Source organism: Neovison vison, chromosome 1 (assembly GCF_020171115.1).
Source record: "Neovison vison isolate M4711 chromosome 1, ASM_NN_V1, whole genome shotgun sequence".
Taxonomy (NCBI): Eukaryota; Metazoa; Chordata; class Mammalia; order Carnivora; family Mustelidae; genus Neogale; species Neogale vison.
The window spans coordinates 134,294,513-134,312,881 of NC_058091.1; the positions used below are offsets into that span (position 1 = coordinate 134,294,513).

At 45.1% G+C, this 18,369-nt stretch overlaps 1 protein-coding gene across 1 annotated transcript in view; it reads right to left on the bottom strand.

Moving 5' to 3' along the window:
- Positions 1–16,602, bottom strand: part of NEDD9 (neural precursor cell expressed, developmentally down-regulated 9) — a 55,667-nt gene extending 39,065 nt beyond the window's left edge. The window contains exon 1 of the mRNA XM_044258918.1: positions 16,438–16,602. Coding sequence (XP_044114853.1) covers positions 16,438–16,449 — 12 coding nt within the window. The 5' untranslated portion in view covers positions 16,450–16,602. The remainder of the gene's footprint in view (positions 1–16,437) is intronic.
- Positions 16,603–18,369: the final 1,767 nt, after the last annotated feature.

Genomic DNA, 18,369 nt, shown 5'->3' on the forward strand with positions numbered 1-18,369 from the left:
TATTATAATAGTACATATAAATATGTAATATATGTATTTACATGTATATTTTATTGTATAATATTATTTTTATATTATTTATTAATTTACGAGTCATATATTCAATATAAATATATACTCATACACAGCTGATATTTCTCTTGCTCACAATGACATATCAGAACTGTATCTTGCAGTATTTCTCTGAATTAATAACGAGTCATGGTTCCTGCAACCTCTTGTGGCATATTTGCCTGCAAACAGCAATAATTAAACTATTCATTGCCCTCAAGAGAGCAAGACAAAATATTATTATTATTGCTATTACTCTGAGGAGTCCTGGATACACCTCTTTAGATTCCAGCAGAGTACAAGCTATGAGAAAGTGGGGGGGGGAAATGGGGGAGGTGCTTAGCTTTTGAAAACGCTTGGTGCTTTGGGGGGCAAGCGGTCATCCGAGAAGAGAACAGTAAAATTAAATTAAATTAGCCCGAACGCAAACCATCTCATTCAAAAGTGCATGGAGTTGATAGGCAGATCAAGAGTTAATTGGCCTGGCTGAAAGAAGGTGGAGGGGCCTCCTCCTTCTGGATGGGAGGTGTGATGCCTTAAGGCCACAAAGTCAAAAGGGTGCTTATCTGACTATCTTAGAAAAACCCGGGAGAAGGGGTTTGTCTATTCAAGATCCGCCTCTTTCTCCCAGCCGCCCCAGGATATTTATCTCTAGGGCAGGAAAGGTCAGCAGAGAAACAAATCTAGGAGAGATAAGAGAGCTAAGTCATTCTAGAGCCAGTGGGATGGTGAGCCTCGGAGGGTGGCAGTTAGAAATGAAGCTAGGGCTTGGCCAAGGGCCAGAACAGTTGGGGCACCGAAGTTCAAAGCCAGGGGAACTTCAAACAATTACACTCCAGCTCCTTCACCTTACAAATGAGAAAAAAATGAGCTCAAGAAGTTAATGATTTGCCAAGCCACCTGGCCAAAAGGTCACAGCGCTGGGGCAAAAATTCAGGCATCCCACCCCCAGCTCTAGAATCGGGATAGTATTTAACAAAGTCAAATGCATGGACTACCAAAGCTGTGCTTCTAATTATGATTGGGAATCAGCATTAGAGTTATAAATCCTCTTTGAGGGGACCCTAATTACAGTAGCCTCTAGCATTGATCCCCCCGCCCTGGTCTTTCTTGAGGCTCTCTTGGCTCCCATGGTTCCACCTCTGAATTCTTCTCTTCTCTCTGTTCTCGTGATCACTCATCTACCTGCTTCTTCACAGACTAATCATGTTCCAAAGAGATCCCTCCTTTGGTCTTTGCTTGTCTTTGCATCCTCAGTCTCTAGAGGAAACACACAGAGAATAGAACCATAGCTCCAGCCGAAATACTTCTGCTCTCCCGTCCCATATCTCCAACTGGCTAATAGGTGTCTTCTACTCTAAATGGCCAAGTGTAAAAACCCCTTTCTCCTGCTTTATCTCTCTTGTTCACAGCATGTACACAGCTGCCCAAGATAGGAGGCTCAGAGGTTCGCAGAGTCTCTTCCCAACCTGGAACTCAATCCACTTGGCCCCCGTCTTTCCTTTCACTGCCTCTCCTAGTTCAGGCCTTCAACAACCATGAAGTGGGAGCCTGGCAATTGCTTCTCAACTGACCTTCCTGCATTCACCTTCTCCCACCTCAAAATCTACCTTCCACCTTCTCCAGAAGAGTTATCTTTCCAACCTATCTACTGGTTTCCCTTTCCAGTTCTCTGTCATCCTGTTTCTCTCAGTATGACCTGTCATATCCCATTCAAGACTGTGAGCTCCTGAAGTTCAGGGAGGCTGATCCATTCCTTTGGCCCTTCCAGAACTTGAGCCCAGTGTCTGAAACAAAAATGCACCGCATTCAGTGTTTGCCAACTTAAAATGGATTCTGGACTCTGATTTCCTGGTTCTCTACAGAGAAGGTGAAATGGTTTTCTAGAAACGTCATCAAGACACCTGGTAAAAGATGGATATGGAAAGATGAACTTAGGGGAGCAGAAAGATAAATGGCAGGAAAGTGCCCGCCCCTCCCTATTAAACAGGATAATGACGTAGATGGGACCTTGAATCTAGTGTCCACAATGACTGAGCAAACAGGAAAGCCAGGAGGAACCGACCGTCTCAGCTAGATTAAATACAGTCATCTCTGGAGGAGCTTTTTCTCCCTGCAGGGCAGCACATGACTGGGCACCATTCATGCTTTGCCAGGACGCTGGGTTCTGCTGTTCCTGGTTCAGCTGTGCCTGAGGAGTGGGAATAAAATACTGCACAACCATCCAGAACAGTGGGTACAGAGGGCTCTAAGTCATATGATAGTCTCCATATCATCCCCCACTCTTCCCTGCCCCCCCCTTTTTTTCATTGCTATCAAAATGTCAAGAAAGCTTATTAGTACTCCCACTGCCAGGGAAACTATCTGCTTTTCCAAATATGGAGAGGTGTGACTTATAATTTCCATGACCATTCGTGCTGTTCTTTGAAGAGAAATGAGACACACAATGGCTGACGTGTCACCCTGCTAGGACTGATAGCATCATCAATGGCCCGACTTCCCCTTATTATTTTTACTTCATTCTATATTTATCATGTAGGAGCTCCTGCCAAGACCTTGCGGCTGCCACACTCTTCAGCAGCATGACTTTCCTGTATCTGACTTCCCAAACTTTTGCCCTGGACTCTGGTGGGGTGCACACACACACGTGGGCATGCACACACGCATTCTCTCTCACACACACACATACACACACACACACACACGCACAGTGGACAGAGCCTGAGAAACAGGCACAGTAGAGAAGGAAACGGCCATTGTCAAGAAAATCAGTCCTAAAGGAAGTGGCTAAGGAATGAGCATCATCAAGGTCAGTCTCAGGATACAGTGGGGATGGGAAAGGAAGGCTCACATGTTCTTGTGCCTGCTGACAAAAATCAGCTTCAGTCTGAGGGCGATCAAACCACTTTGGTTCCCCCCACCATCATCTTTAGGTTATAGGGAAATGTGGAATTCCCCCAAAGAAGCTAATATTCAGAATCCATGGATATCTACAAGTGTCTGGTTTCAGTTCTTGGAACACTTGGTTTACACCTGGGTTTTTTCATCTGATGATCTGAGTTATTGAATTTTTAGAGCTGAATCCTCTGGAGGTGGTTAAATAGCAGATGTGAGACTTTTCAAGAAAGTTCAGGAGTTAGAAGATAGGATACATACATATCGCTTCCAGCTTTTTTTCTCAGCGATATTTAACTGTAGTCTGACACGGTGTTCATTACGTGATCTGAACTAGCCATGGAAAGGCAGCCGGAGGATTTCCCTAGTCATACTTCTGACACCCCATGAGGGGCATCCAACATGTGCTGTGAAGATTTCTCTGGCACTGAGACAACAAGTCAGCCAATGATTTTCATTTTCTGGAAAGTGCTTCTCAACCCCTATGGTGGTCACAAAGCTTACTTGAGTATCTTGGACCTTCTGAATATTCATGTTGTTTACTCTGCCTCAGGTTCTCAGATTTTCTTAGATTTTCTAGCCTTGTGAATTTCACCCAGAGCATTCTGTTTTGAGCATTTCTGAATGAAAGATGCTTTAAAAAATCTGGCAGTAGATACTTGTCTCCCAAAGGTACTCTTTGACACACAGCAGCCCTGGCAGCCACTGTGAGGCTGCACCCCATGTGTGGTCAAGACCAAAGGCACCCAGATTTGGACATCTTAACATCTCTTCCATTATTGGCCCATACCTGTTGACGAGACATCATTTAGAACACTGCATTATTTTAATGGTTCATGTTCCAAAGTGACACTACCCCTTCAGAGTTGGTGAGAAGATCTGAGGCTCTTGACCAATTAGGATATTTGGAACTCAGAACGAATTTTCCACCTGACTGGATTTGGTCACATCATATGTACAGCATAGATGTGGGATTATATAAGTATTTCTTCTTATGTAAGTGCTGGTCTTCCTTCCTCCTCTGGACTAGAGTGAATGCCACCTGTTTTCCCTCGAGAAGCTTGATGCGGGACAAAAAACATCCATACGATGGGATTTGTTTACCACAAAACCAAGAAAAGCCTGGAGCAAATCCTTTGTTTCATCTAAAAAAAATTACAAATGCCTTGTTAGGGAAGCGTGTGTGTATGTGTGTATGTGTGACTTTGTATTCAACTTGTGTTATTTCTTAGGCAATTGCAGAGGATGAATCTGAATCCTGACCAGAGGGAGAAAATAGCATTTCCTCCTAAGTCTCAGGATCAGAAATAATACACATGTCTTCAGGAGCTCCGTTTTCTACTCCTCTGTGGTCTTTGAGATTTTTTTAAAGCAACTCCTGAGGGTCTTAAAGAAGATGGAAGGACACCGTGGCTTCTATGAATTAGAACCGGAAGTCACCCCACAGCCTGACCAGAACCAATCAGTCTAGAATTTTAGAAGAAGAAGGGATTCTAGAGATCATTCTAACTCGATCTAGTTTTATAGCCCAGAAGGTCATCGATTAGGTTAGAAGCAGAGCCACAACTAGCATCTGGTTCCCTTCTTAATCTAGGATTTTTTTCCACTGGACCAGGATGTACTTCCTGAGAACCTCTCCATCTTAGAATTTAGCACTGTTGCTATTAAGCCTTGGAATTCATAAGCTTTTGTCCCAAGTTGCCTGGTTTTGATAGATTTAAGTAGAGTATATTGGCAAAAGATCAAAAACATGGGGCAGGCACAAACTCTTTTCAGGGTTCTGTCCCTAGATAAATCTGACAGGCGCCATATAATGATGAAGGCCTGACACCCACTCAGTCAAAAGATAGGTTTTTATTAACAATAAAACAACCAGCTGGATTTCAGCCAACATTACAGTATTGGCACTGGACCACATCTATCTGCCTGTCTAGACAGATTCCCTCCAACATCCAGGTACTTGGGGAAGTGAAATGAGAATTAAGTTATAAAGGAGTAGGAGACGCAGCTCACTATATTATGCTTTATTTCCCCAAACAGGATCCTTTCTCAAAAGTCAAAGCACGAAAGTTATAACATCTGATAAAGTATTTGAAAGAGGGGAAAGATCTTCTTATTTTTTCCCATTCCCACGTATCTAAACCCACCAACACCAATATGGACACCCACTAGCAACCCCGGCCTGCCCCCCCGCCGGACCCAGTTGACATACCTTGGATGCCCCCCACAACTCTTTGAGATGTCCCCTTACCTAGGTTCACTGCCTGATTATTGTTATCCCACTTCACTGGTGAGGTCCTCAAAGAGTTTTTTTAAAATGGACCAGTAGGGGTGCCTGGGTGGCTCAGTGGATTAAGCCTCTGCCTTTGGCCCAGGTCATGATCTCAGGGTTCTGGGATCGAGCCCTACATCGGGCTCTCTGCTTGGCAGGGAGCCTGCTTCCCCCTCTCTCTCTCTGCCTGCCTCTCTGCCTGTTTGTGATCTCTCTCTCTCTCTCTCAAATAAATAAATAAAATTAAAAAAACCAAAAATGGACCAGTATACTTGGCCGAAAGGGTATCTACCATATGCTGCCAGCCTTGCACCTGTAGTGGGGGTTTCAAGAAAGAACCTTCAAATGCTGTAGCTTCTCAGCTAGAAGAGGGAGGAAATACAGCAGGAGCATGTGCACTGGAAGAAAAAGCTCTAAATGAAATGGTTCCACCGCCAGGTATAGAGACAAGCTCCCACATGTACGTATCATATACCCGTTTATAAGAATAAAATGGCTTTCTTCAAAGTTCCGTTGTGAATGCATGTTTCACTATATATGTCAATATAAAATTATGTATCTCCATTACGCATGCACACACAATTATATATCTCCATTACGCATGCACACACTTGCATACGTGTGCGTGTGCGCACGTGCACACACACACACACACACACACACACACACAGGCTAGAGGAAGGCTTCAGAGAACTAAGGTTGCCTTAGAGATGGTCTGATGCCTTTGCACATGGCCTGAGTGAGACCTCATGCTTCTTAGCATTTTGTGGCACATTTGAACACACTGGGGACACACATGTAAGAGGAAGTTGCACCTTTGCTGAAGGCCTGTGACATGAAGCTCGGCGTCCATCATGATACAATTATGGCGAACGGTTCTATTCTTGTATTTTGTGCTTCTGTCATACAGAACCAGTAAGGCAATTTTTTTTTAAGCAGAAGGAAGTAGGGGAGGATGAGACCAGTGATTCTTAACTATGGGGAATTTGGGCATTTGGCAATGTCGGGAGACATTTTTTAGTTGTCACCATGCGTGTGTGTTGCTGGTAGCGGGTGGGGAGAGCCCAGAAGCTGTGAGACATCCTGCAATGCCCGGGATCATCTCCCACCACGAAAAATGATCGAGCTCTAAAAGTCAGCAGCACTGAGGGGAGAGTCCTGCATAGAGGAACGGACAGAGCCTGAATTAAGAGAATCTAGTCTCAGTCCTCAGATTGTACGAGTAATGGCCAAGAAATCACACCTTTTGTGCCTCTGTTTCCCCACCTGCAAAATCGGGACAGTAAACATGTTCTTTCTAATATTATGAGAAGTCATGAAATTACATATGCAGAACACTCTGATTTCTTCAGAAGAAAGGGTCTCTATAAAATCAAAGCACGTTATTATTACTGCACTATTATGAGCTCATGAAATTGTGTGTTAAGAACTGTACTCCTCCCCCTTGGAAAAAAAAAATTCCTCCAGGAAAAGAAAACAAACCAGAAATGATCTCATCGTGATTACACCTGCCACACCAAAAAACAGACACAGTTCAGAGAAACTAAATTCTTTCCCTGCAGCAATGAAGTAAGCTGCGTCTGTAATTAAGATCTTAATAAGGGAGGCAGGAGGCTTAATGCCCCCGCAGGCCAGGAGGCAGAGCCGCCCTGCCCGGCTGGAAGCAAGAACAATTGAAATACAACCTCCCTCACGGCTTCTCCCTCTCAGGTGTTCTCCGCACAAGACCTATTTCTTTTCTTTTCTTTCTTTCTTTCCTTTTTTTTTTTTTTTTTTTTTTAAAGATTTTATTTATTTGCCATTGGGAGAGAGCTCACAAGTAGGGGGAGTGGCAGGCAGACGGAGAAGCCGGCTTCTCCGTCAGCAAGGAGCCTGATGCGGGGCTCTATCCCAGGACCCTGGGATCATCACCTGAGCCAAACGAGGCACTTAATGACTGAGACACCCATGTGCCCCACAAGTCCGCATTTCAAAAAATGCCTTTAATTTTTAGACATGCCTATTTCTGCAAGGGAAAAGAAAAGAGCCAAGTAATTATTGACCAGTAAAGTGTACTGATTATATGAAAAATTCACCTGAATTCAGAAAAAGCACCTCTTAGATAATTTCCGTTAAAGGCTGACATAAGGGAAAAGCGATGACACCTTCCACAGTTTATCTTTGGAGCAGCTCATGTTGATTGTCTTGGGTGGCCATGTGTTCCCGAACTTTGCAAGGCAGTATCGGTTTCAGGTATCTTTCCCATTGTCAGGAGTATCTTTCCCATATGTCCCGTTGCTGGGCTGTGAAACATGGGTGCCTATCCACAGAGGTTATATATATTTTAAGTTAAAAATAAAAGGTAGGCATGCAAGTATATATCTTGCTAATGGGTCTGCCTTGGTTGAATTTAGGATTTGGGAGGAAAAAAAAGATGGGTATTGATAAGGGTCTTTGATTCAGTCAATGGACATGCCCTCTAATTGACAAGATGATTCTCATAAGGAAATGAGAAATATTTCAAAGCCGTCTGGCCTCTGTGAGATGGTGGAGAAGTCTTGGCTTCCCAGCGAATGGGGTTAAGAGAAAGAACGCTGTTGAGCCGACTGTATTCTAACTGGTCCTTTCCCTTCCTCCATTTCAAGTTCCGCTCAACACGCTTCGCTCCAGGTGTCGCAGGCTGGAGAATCAGAGAATAGCGTGAAGCTCTATCCCAGAGGAGCATTCAAGGAAAAGACGTCTTCAAAATTTTGCTCATGCCGCTGTCCTTGTCATGGTAAGGCAACACTGCTGGTCCTCTAACCCATTTCCTGCCAAACTTGGACTCATACCACACACGGCTGGTAACCAAAAAAGAAAGAAATAAACAAAAAATTCATCGACACATTACGGACCTGTCCTGATACACACTAAAGACTTTGAACACCAACAAGGCTTGGAGCATCTAGGAGTCTACTTTACCAGCTTCCCGATGTGTTGTTTTTATTTTGGTTATGGTTATGGGGGTGGGGGTGGAGTGAATTCTAGTTTGTTCTTTCAGCAGAGCACAGGGCTGGGTGACAGAGAAGCCTGGATGAGTCCCCAGTTAGCCACATTCCCCATGGGGGTGAGGTGCTAAGTTAACAATAATGAAATGACTACTACAAATCAATGAGATTAAGGCTAATTCACACAAGAGCATAAAATTTCCATATAACTAAAACAAAAATCAGAAAAAAAAGTTCTAAGGGCACATCATTCTGTCCAAATACACATTGCTGGGGCACCTGGGTGGCTCAGTGGGTTAAGCCGCTGCCTTTGGCTCAGGTCATGATCTCAGGATCCTGGGATCAAGTCCCGCATTGGGCTCTCTGCTCGGTGGGGAGCCTGCTTCCCTCCCTCTCTCTCTGCCTGCCTCTCTGCCTACTTGTGATCTTTCTCTGTCAAATAAATAAATAAAATCTTTAAAAAAATAAATTAATACACATTGCTTTAATAAATAGGAAAGATCTGGTTTAAATCTGAACCTTATACACTTTCTGGTTGCTGCAACTTTCTATCGAGCTTCCTGAATAATGCCCCCCCCTCCCCGAAACACACTGATGCACACACATATACACAAGGAGTAAAGAAAGGAATTAAACTTCAACTCCAAAGATCCTATCAAACATCTTTGTGCAATGCTTGTACCTTTGCATATTCATGGTTGCTCAGTCTTTATTTCTGGTAATCGAGAGGATCAACATTCCATTAAGAAACATTTGCTGAAATGTAACTACTACCTTGCCATATTAGAAATATCAGGAGGAGGTCTCATTTGCAACATGTACACCATGATTTACAAAGAGAGAAGACACCTCCTAAGCGATGGACCCAGCTTTGGAGGAATGATCCCGAATTGCCTACTTAAACATCCTTCAGTATCAAGAATGGACGGGGAGAAGAAGGGAAGAGACTAGCTTTTTTTAAAGAATAAACTGGTATTTGGCAGTCCATGATGGGGCCCAGGCAGACAAATGTATTCGAGAGCACTTGACTGGCAAGTTTCACATCTCCATGATCAGCTGCCCCAGCCCCACTGCAGGCATGAAAACATCACTGTCACATGCTGTCACAACGTATGCATATTTTCTGGAGCACCTGTTCCATTTTCTGCAAAGTATATGCCTCAGTTCCCCCTGGATCTCACTATCAACTAAAAACTACCTTCTAAAAGAATCACTCTTTCCAGTGGATGGTGGCAGCGTTCAAAACCAAGGCCATTTTTCTTAAAAGGACCATTCTTCAGGAAGACAGACTTTTGAAGCCAAGCTGTAATGTTCCCCAGGCTTGCATTGTCCTCATTCACCAGTACGAATGACTGCAGGGAGATGACTGGAATGTTCTAAGTAAATAGGATGGAGGGGGTGCCGTTGATGGAGTATGAACAGGGTTCTTTTGGGGGAGGGGAGGGGAGGTCCCCTTCCGTGCCCATATTCTTTGCAATCACCCATCACCTAGGAAACCAGCAGCTACCCTCTGCACTTTAAGTTGGAAATACAGCATTTCTTCCCAGTGGCCCTTTTTGTTTATCTTGGCAATGAGGCTTGGTAATTAAATCTGTATGTTACTGCTGAGGAATGCCACAGGCCCAGTGGCTGGCATCTCAAACCAATTTGTTTAGGTTTCTTTCTAACCCTAAAACGATCTAAAGATGGATCACCAAGACCTCTTACTTTACATCCCCTGCAGTAGAATAAGGGATAGAGTTTCCCCCGAGTTTCCGTAACCCCCCACATCACCTCCTTCGTGTTTTACCTTTGATTTTGTACACTGGTGACTTCCTCTCGTCCTCACTAATATTTCTGTTATGGATAAGTGATTCTAGCAAATGCTTCCTCTTAAATTTTTATCTCTATAATGCTTCTATATCTATATATTATATATGTCTTTTAATGCATCCTATAATAATTGCCATTTTCACATGCCTATTGCCAAAAATGTATGATTTCCATATCCTTGCCATTATCTGATAAGATAGGTACTATTGCTCCCATCTTAGAAATGAGGAAACAGAGGCCTGGTAGCAAAAGTGGAATTTGCAACAAACCCAGGTCCCTTCCACTATGCCATACAGTATTGACTCTTTTTAGCGGCAAAAAAACCCAAAACAAAACAAAGCCAAAACAAAACAAACAACAGCCACCTCTTTTTAATAGCTATTTGTGCAAATATTTTATGTCCTTCAACACTGAATTCAGTATCTGTTGAGTGCTGACTACGAGGTCCTGTAGTTTCAGGTATATCAAATCTTATGAACAATGGAGGTCCTGTCACTCATAAATTGTTAGCAAGGAGGCCCATCAGTGTCCTGGTCAACCCCCGTTGTCTGCATCTGCATTTCCACACTACACAACCAGGCCCATGGAACATTAGACAATACTCAACCAGCTTTTTACCTAATCACTGGGATTTCGACATAATCCGATCACCAAGTCTTGAGTCCACACTACCCTTTCCACACCTGTCAACGCAAAGAGAGCCGAGGCTGACTAGCATGGTCTCCTTTATGGTATGCCAGGAGCATGGTAAGTACTTTACATCCACGTATTATCTGGTTTGGCCCTTAGAACAATAGTCCAACACAGTTATTATCCCTGTTTTACAGATAAGAAAACTGAGGCTCAGAGAGCTTGCCTAGCCGTAAGTCACATGGAACAGAAATGCCTTTCTCCAAAGCCCCACTCTATCCACAAGTACATATAAGGTCAAGGCCATGCCCCTCCAGGCTGTAACAGATCCCAGGTCACACTTTTTATTTGAGCACTTGCCTAACAGTCTGCCTCCACCTCCAAATTTTCAGAAGGGCTTCCTTCAAATGGTACGCCTCTGGGAGTGGGGAGAGGGGCACCCAGTGGGAGTTACAGGTTAATAAATAAGGGAGCGCTAACAGAGCAGGGCGGAGGTGGAAAACAGAAAGCCTGTTGTAGGGAATACTGTCAGCTGAGGCCTTTGGGAGGTGACAGGATAACCCAGTAAGGTAGACCCAGAGAGAGATGGGGCTAGTGAATGGGAGCAGCCAGAGACCAAGCTTTCCCACAGCAGAGTCAAAAGAGAGGTGAGAGGTAGGGGGTAACAGGGTGGGGTTTAAGGGTGCCATGTCCGGGGTGCCTGGGGGGCTCAGCGGGTTAAGCATCTGCCTCTGATCTCAGGGTCCTGGGATCGAGCCCCACATCGGGCTCTCTGCTCAGCAGGGAGCCTGCTTTCCCCTCTCTCCACCTGCCTCTCTGCCTACTTGTGATCTCTGTCAAATAAATAAATAAAATCTTTTTAAAAAGGGGGGGGGGGTGCCTGGGTGGCTCAGTGGGTTAAAGCCTCTGCCTTCGGCTCAGGTTATGATCTCAGGGTCCTGGGATCGAGCCCCGCATCAGGCTCTCTGCTCAGTTGGAGCCTGCCTGCCTCTCTCTCTCTGCCTGCCGTTCTGCCTACTTGTGATCTCTGTCAAATAAATAAATAAAATCTTAAAAAAAAAAAAAGGGTGCCATGTCTACGTGGGTCAGGGAAGTGGGCTGTACGAAAGTCTGGTATTAGAGTCACATACGGACTGCGTGAATGACAAGAGATGATGAGGTCATAAGGGCACACGGTGGGGAGGGAATTTGCAAAGGGGAAAAAGTTGACAGGAAGTTTTTTTAGAAGTCTGGGGGGCGGGGGTTGGTGCACGGTGGGAGGAGTAGCAGACAGGAAGCCACTGATGAATTCTGAGAAAAGGACTGATGTATATTACAGTAAGGAAAGGATGCTAAAGGAATCCTTGGTATGTCCCACAGTGTGCAGCTTGCTAAATTTGGTATGGGCCGAGCACCTCTAGTTCTCCAAAGACTTTCATCTCTATGTGGGCAAGTGCTGTAGCTCTCACAGTGGGTTTGCTCAATAAATACATCCATCTGTCAACAATTCAGTAACTATTAAAACATTTTTTGGTGGGGCGCTTGGGTGGCTCGGTGGGTTAAAGCCTCTGCCTTCGGCTCAGGTCATGATCTCAGGGTCCTGGGATCGAGCCCCGTATCGGGCTCTCTGCTCAGCAGGGAGCCTGCTTCCTCCTCTCTCTCTGCCTGCCTCTCTGCCTACTTGTGATCTCTCTCTGTCAAATAAATAAATAAAAATCTTAAAAAATAAAATCTTTTGGTGCTTTTAAAATTCCTAGATCTCACATAAGATTTAAAGATTTTTTAATTTATTTATCACAGAGAGAGAGAGATCACAAGCAGGCAGAGAGACAGGCAGAGAGAGAGGGAAGCAGACTCCTCGACAAGCAGAGAGCCCAATGCGGGGCTCGATCCCAGGATCCTGAGATCATGACCTGAGCCGAAGGCAGAGGCTTAACCCACGGAGCCACCCAGGCACCCCTCTCACCTAAGATTTAAAAAGGAGCGTGAGGGACCGGAGTTGGAGGGCAACAGATCACTTCCAAGAGAAGACATAATTCAAAGCCGATGTCTCACAGCGAAGAAGGGGGGATTCTTGAAGTCATACATGACAGTGTCCACTCGCCTCAAGACCCCCGATCATTTTTCCCTCCATGTAGCTCAAGAGAATAAGAGACTTTTCAAAGTCCCCCTCAAAAGCGTTTCATGGCACACACATTGTTTGCCCACAGGCGACCAGAACACAGGGAGCTGTGTTCCGAAATCCAGTTTTCTTATCTGTAGTATAAGCTCCACTTTTTCTTCTCTTAAAACGTTGAAGAGTGCATTTGTTGTCAACCATACTTCAGTGAAAAAAAAAAAAAAAAGAATTTGTGGAATGGTAGCCTCGATACATAACTTAGAGTTTTAGGGTAGGCACCCAGGGTTCTGAAATTGGGCAAAGCCACAGAAGCTGCTGAGGTATTAGAGATCAGAGAGGTAAGGCCACCTGAGCCCTGGCCAGGCCTGGGCCTGCACAAAGTGGGCGGGGTCTCAGGGCCTCCCATCAAACACAGCTGGGCCTGCAGGCTGCAGTCCCTCTGCTGGCAGAAGGTGGCGGTAGCGACCATGTGCCTCCAGCCCCTTAGAAGGGGAGCCTTCAGCCTGGGTGGCTCAGTCGGTTAAGCAGCTGCCTTTGGCTCAGGTCCTGGTCCCAGGATGCTGGGATGGAGCCCTGCATTGGGCTCCCCGCTCAGCAGGAGGCCTGCTTCTCCCTCTCTCACTCCCCTTGCTTGTGTTCCCTCTCTCACTGTGTCTCTCTGTGTCAAATAAATAAATAAAATCTTTTGAAAAAAGTGGAACGGGGGCGTGAGGGGACGGAGGGAGCCTTCCCTGGACAAGCCACCACCACTGAAGCCGGAGCCCTACCCCCATTGCAGGACCTACTTTCCTATGGGGAAGGGCTTGTGGACGGTTCTTAATGAATGCAGGCGGCCTGATTTACTGTTTCCCATCACAGAACCCGGCACTGAAGCCTCTTAAGACAAATGGAACAGAAAGTCCATAGGAAACGGCAGCCTCCCCAGAACACCACCACCATGAAATTAAATCAGGCTAGGCTAGATGTGTGCTCACCAGAACTGCTGTGTTCATTAGTAAGAGCTTATATTCCACACTTCTCAAGATTATTCTGAATACAGGGCCGACCGGCCGGCCTGGAGCTGTGGAGAAGTGCAGAATGACTAGGGGTTTGGTTGCCCTCTAGTTATGTTTCCTGAAGCAGCCAAACCAGATAATCTGGTTTAAAAAAAAAAAAAAAAACTTATAGCGGCTGAATTATAAATCTCTTGGGTGAACAGAAGTCTGACTGTGCTACATTTATAGTGGGCAGAGCGACACAAGGTTTCAAAGATAATTCCTGACTCCAGGATTTTACAATCAAATAATTATCTGGTTTTACTACCGGAGTGGCTCCAATTAAACAAATAACTGCCAAACGTGCGGTACACTTTACTTTGTTAAGTTATAGCTGAAAAAAAAAAAGAGAGAGAGAGAGAGAGAGAATCTATCTTGCAGGAATCCTGGAGATAAAATAGTTTTAAACTCCCTGGGGGACAAAAAGAGCAGTCACACAGGACAGTTCAGGGACATGACAGCTGATTCTTTTTTTAATAGTGGTTTAAAGTCACAAGTTTTGGAGCCAGATTGCTTTGGTTCAATTAATAGCTCCCCCACTTTTTAGCTGTGTGGCTTTCGACAAACCACTTAGCCTCTCTGTGCCACAATTTCCACATGTGAAAATGAGTACATAGTAACACCCACCTCATAGAGTTTTTGGAAGGGTTAAATATGACAATCCTGTATTATCACGGTAACTCTTAATATTATTTCTTATCCCTTTACCTCTGGATCATGTCCTCTACTTAAAATGACAAAATCTTCTCCTAAAATAGAGATAATAATAACTGTCTGTTATTAGAGAGTGGACAGGCTTTGTAAGTCAAGCACTGTAGATTTCTTCAGCCACTGGTTTATTTTATAGCCAAAGTGTCAACTTGGCATTTGGCCCGTCAGAGAAATCAGTGTTTTATTCTGGTGACAAAAAGCTAATAACATGTGCCAATCACAACCAGGGTGATCAACACTGGTAAGAGCTTGCAAAGAGAAGAGTTTTTTCCCCCATGAGTGCCAATCCCAATTTATTTCATCAGTTGCCATGATTTTTTCTCTCCATAAGAGTCAAATGAAACAAGATGACATCACTGAATAAAAGTGATCCTAGACTTTGTCACGTCTGTCACTTTCTAGATCAAGGTACTCAGTGTTGGTTTCCACCATTTATGATTTCCAATCATAAATGTATGAACATATTTTCTCTTTGTTTTCTCCCTGCAAGGTGGTTATTATGAGACTAAAAACATTCAGCAATAGGGATAGGGGGAAAGAATCATTGTAGGCTCAAGACTCTCTAGGCCAATCACTGTTCTAAATAAGGGACTGTGGAAATATGGGGTGAACCACTTCAAGAAGGGGAACTTTCCTGCCAGGTAGAAGGTTTTGTTGCTAGGCCATCCTAAAGTCAAAAGTATTAAGAATCTTCAGGATTATTCATTCCTCTGCTCTCTCCTATGGAGAAATCATGGAATAATAATAATAATAGTAATGGAAAGATAATAGTACAGAGATAACTGATACCTGTGTCTTCACACAGTTGTAGCCTTTCCATGGAGAACCATAACTCATGCATTATAATAAAGACTTTCGACATCCTGATTTAGAGCTTTTCAACGCGATTTATAGCTTTTAAAGAAAAGATTTATCACCGAGGTTAGCCAGGGGCTATTAGCCAGAACCGAGTATTTACAACCTCACATTAAAAAAGGATGGGCCAGAAGCTACATAATTCAGAAAGGAAGCAAAGCGGCTCGCAGCTAGCACAAACCTGCAGGTTAGACAGGTAACACAAATTGTCAGTCCGAAAGCATAACCACCTGGCCAACCGTCATTTTAATAATAGCATGTTTGTTTAAAAGCATTAGGTCTCGTGTCTATTCTAAAAGTCACACCCAATTCACTGCAATGTGCTTCTGAGAACAGTATGTCTGGAAGCTGCTTGCCTGGTTAGATGAGGGAGCCTTAACAAAATAAGGATATTCCTAGCAAGTTATAATCCTTTTCCCAAGAATACACAACAAGGGAGCAAAATGCACGGGGGAATAAGGTAGCATGACATTCTGTATACTACGGGGACAATAAACTGGCTGGACACTTCAGACCCTCTGCCCATCCAAACACAAATGAAAGTATTTTCAAGAAATGGCAGATACTTATTTGTTCTTATACCCAGTATCATTTAAGGATGTCAGAAGTCTCCACCATCCGCTGTGTAACAGCACTTGCGGCTTTTAATTTCTCCCACCAAAAATCCGTAAGGCAAACTGCTTCTCATACCAAATGCTTAAGGCAAAGGCTGAAAACTGCTGTTAAGAGCCAGTCTGAGACACTCAGCAGTTCTGATTCCTCCCTCATTACGGCTCCAGGACAGTGGAGGCCAGACCTGGGGGAGCCCCGGAGACTTGAACTCCCCTTCAAGCTAGACACCCTCCGAATTCCAGTGGCTCCCGAGGCGCCTTTAATACGAATTCCCAAAACTTTCAGGGGAGATGGACCCTGGTCAGCCGTGAACTCCCGGAGTGGGGCTCAGAGACTGGGTGACTGCCTGCCTGCTTGCATGCCAGCCTCGGAGAGATGAGAGACCGATCTCTCCGGGGCACAGAAGTGGTGGTGGCGGTGGGCGTCCCTGCACAGACGTTGTCACAGTGGGCAACACACGCGCGCGTACGCGGAAACCTTACGGAAGAGGCGCCCGCTTACCTTATACTTCATCTCGGCGGCGGAGAGTTGAGCCGGTTTCCTACGCTAGTGAGACGGCATGAAGCCCTGGCGAGTGCGGCCCTCCATGGAGTGCACTGCTAAATGAAAGTGAGAACGGCCCGGGCCCGGGCTGCTCTGCCAGTCGCAGCGCGCCGAGCTCCCGAGCAGCCTCTGAGCTCACTGTTTTGATTGAGACCGGCCGAGCGCAGACAACATTTGCATACCGCTCGCCATTGGCTGGCGGGCCAAGGTAGCGCGGGGCTCCGCCCACCTCTTAACTTCGGAAAACCCACAAAGCAGCTTGTCCTGTGGTTATTTCTTTTTACACTAGCAGAAAGGATGGAAAATCAAACAAAGTGGAGAACCCTCTCGAGCTTTACACCCCATTCTCCCCCTCCAAGAAAAAAAAAAAAAAAACCGGGAAAAGGAGATTCTTTTTCAGATTAACCTAACTTTGAAAGAAATCGAATTCACAGAGCAGTCTGACCGTCGTGCTTCCTGTGACCCAACAACTCCTTCGTAAACCCATTTCATCTCAGAGCCATTCACCTCCCAATCTCTACATGAAACGAATTCGGGGAACAAAAGGTTTTCTGTCTCCGGGCCCCTTTTTACTAACTACCCCTGCTGATATCGCTCTCTCTTTCTCTCCCCCCCCCCACCCTCCCCTTTTTTGTGGCTGTTTGCTTTTTTTGTTCTTTTCAATGTTCAAAGTCCTTGCGACGTCAGTCTGCAGAGGAACCAGAAAACAATTCTCTCTCAGTGAAAAGGAGCTCCCCCAGCACAGTCTTCCCTGGCCGGCTTCTCACCGGGGCCTCAGAGGGCTGAGTGTCAAGCACATTCAGCGAGCTCCTCTGGCTTTGTGGAGGATAAAGGTTAGATGTGACCTATCCCGAAGAGGCTGGCCAGTGCACGCCCTATACATCATCGCTGTCCACTGAGCACTGTCCTTTGATGGCGGGCATTTCTAGCCCCAGCTTTGAACACTGCAGTGTTTTCCTTCTGACCTCTCTCCTGAAGATGACCCACCAACACTTATTATCCGGGGAACAAAAAATGCCCACTGTTTGATGAGCCTGGTTAAGAAAGACCAGTCTGTCCAGTGAAGCACAGAACCTTTGGCTCAGCTTCACTGAGAAAGAGATCACCCAGGAGAAGACAGAAAACAGTCACCTTTAGCAACTCTGCAGCAGGATAGAGCTGATAGAGGGGAAAATTCCTTTTCACGGGGTCTCAGGATTGAGACTCGGTGATTGCAGACAATAGCTGTCCCTGAGTGGGATGGGCTCCAACCAGACTACATGCCTGGGATGGAAAAATCGGCCAGTATTTTTTTCCTGACCTAGCTGGATCAGAATCAGTTTGATTCCCCTCCCCCACAAATTCCCAGTGGATTAAAATTTTACTTTCATGATCCAAACAAAAAAGAACAGGAGAGCAGCTGTCCTGCAAAAGTGGTTTCCAGATACAGGGCTCATAGTTTTAGATCAGTTTAATATGGCACCGATTGCCTGGATGTGAGCAGAAGCCCCCCCCACCCCCCACCCCAGCGATCATAATGAGGTTGACACACCCGTTCGGGCCTCAGCTTGGACTTTGCTTTTCCTCATTTAGCCTTGGAGTGAAAATGAGCCTGAGTGATTTTGCAAGGTCTTTCTGAACACAAATCAAGCATGTGGCATACTGCACTGCGAAGGATCTTCCTGACAGTCCCATAGTCTTCTGGGCGAGTCATTAGTTTGCAGGAAATTGTTTCTGGTGTCTGCCTGGATCAGTCAAAGGCCTTCTCATCTGTAAGATGAGTCTTGTGGCCTCCAGAAGATTGAGATAACATTCCTTTGCCTTCCTAAGCGGTAAAGCTGAATCGTTTCATTTGATGAGTACCATTGAGTAGATGAACACTATCTCACTCCTTTTCAGGGCTTTCGAATG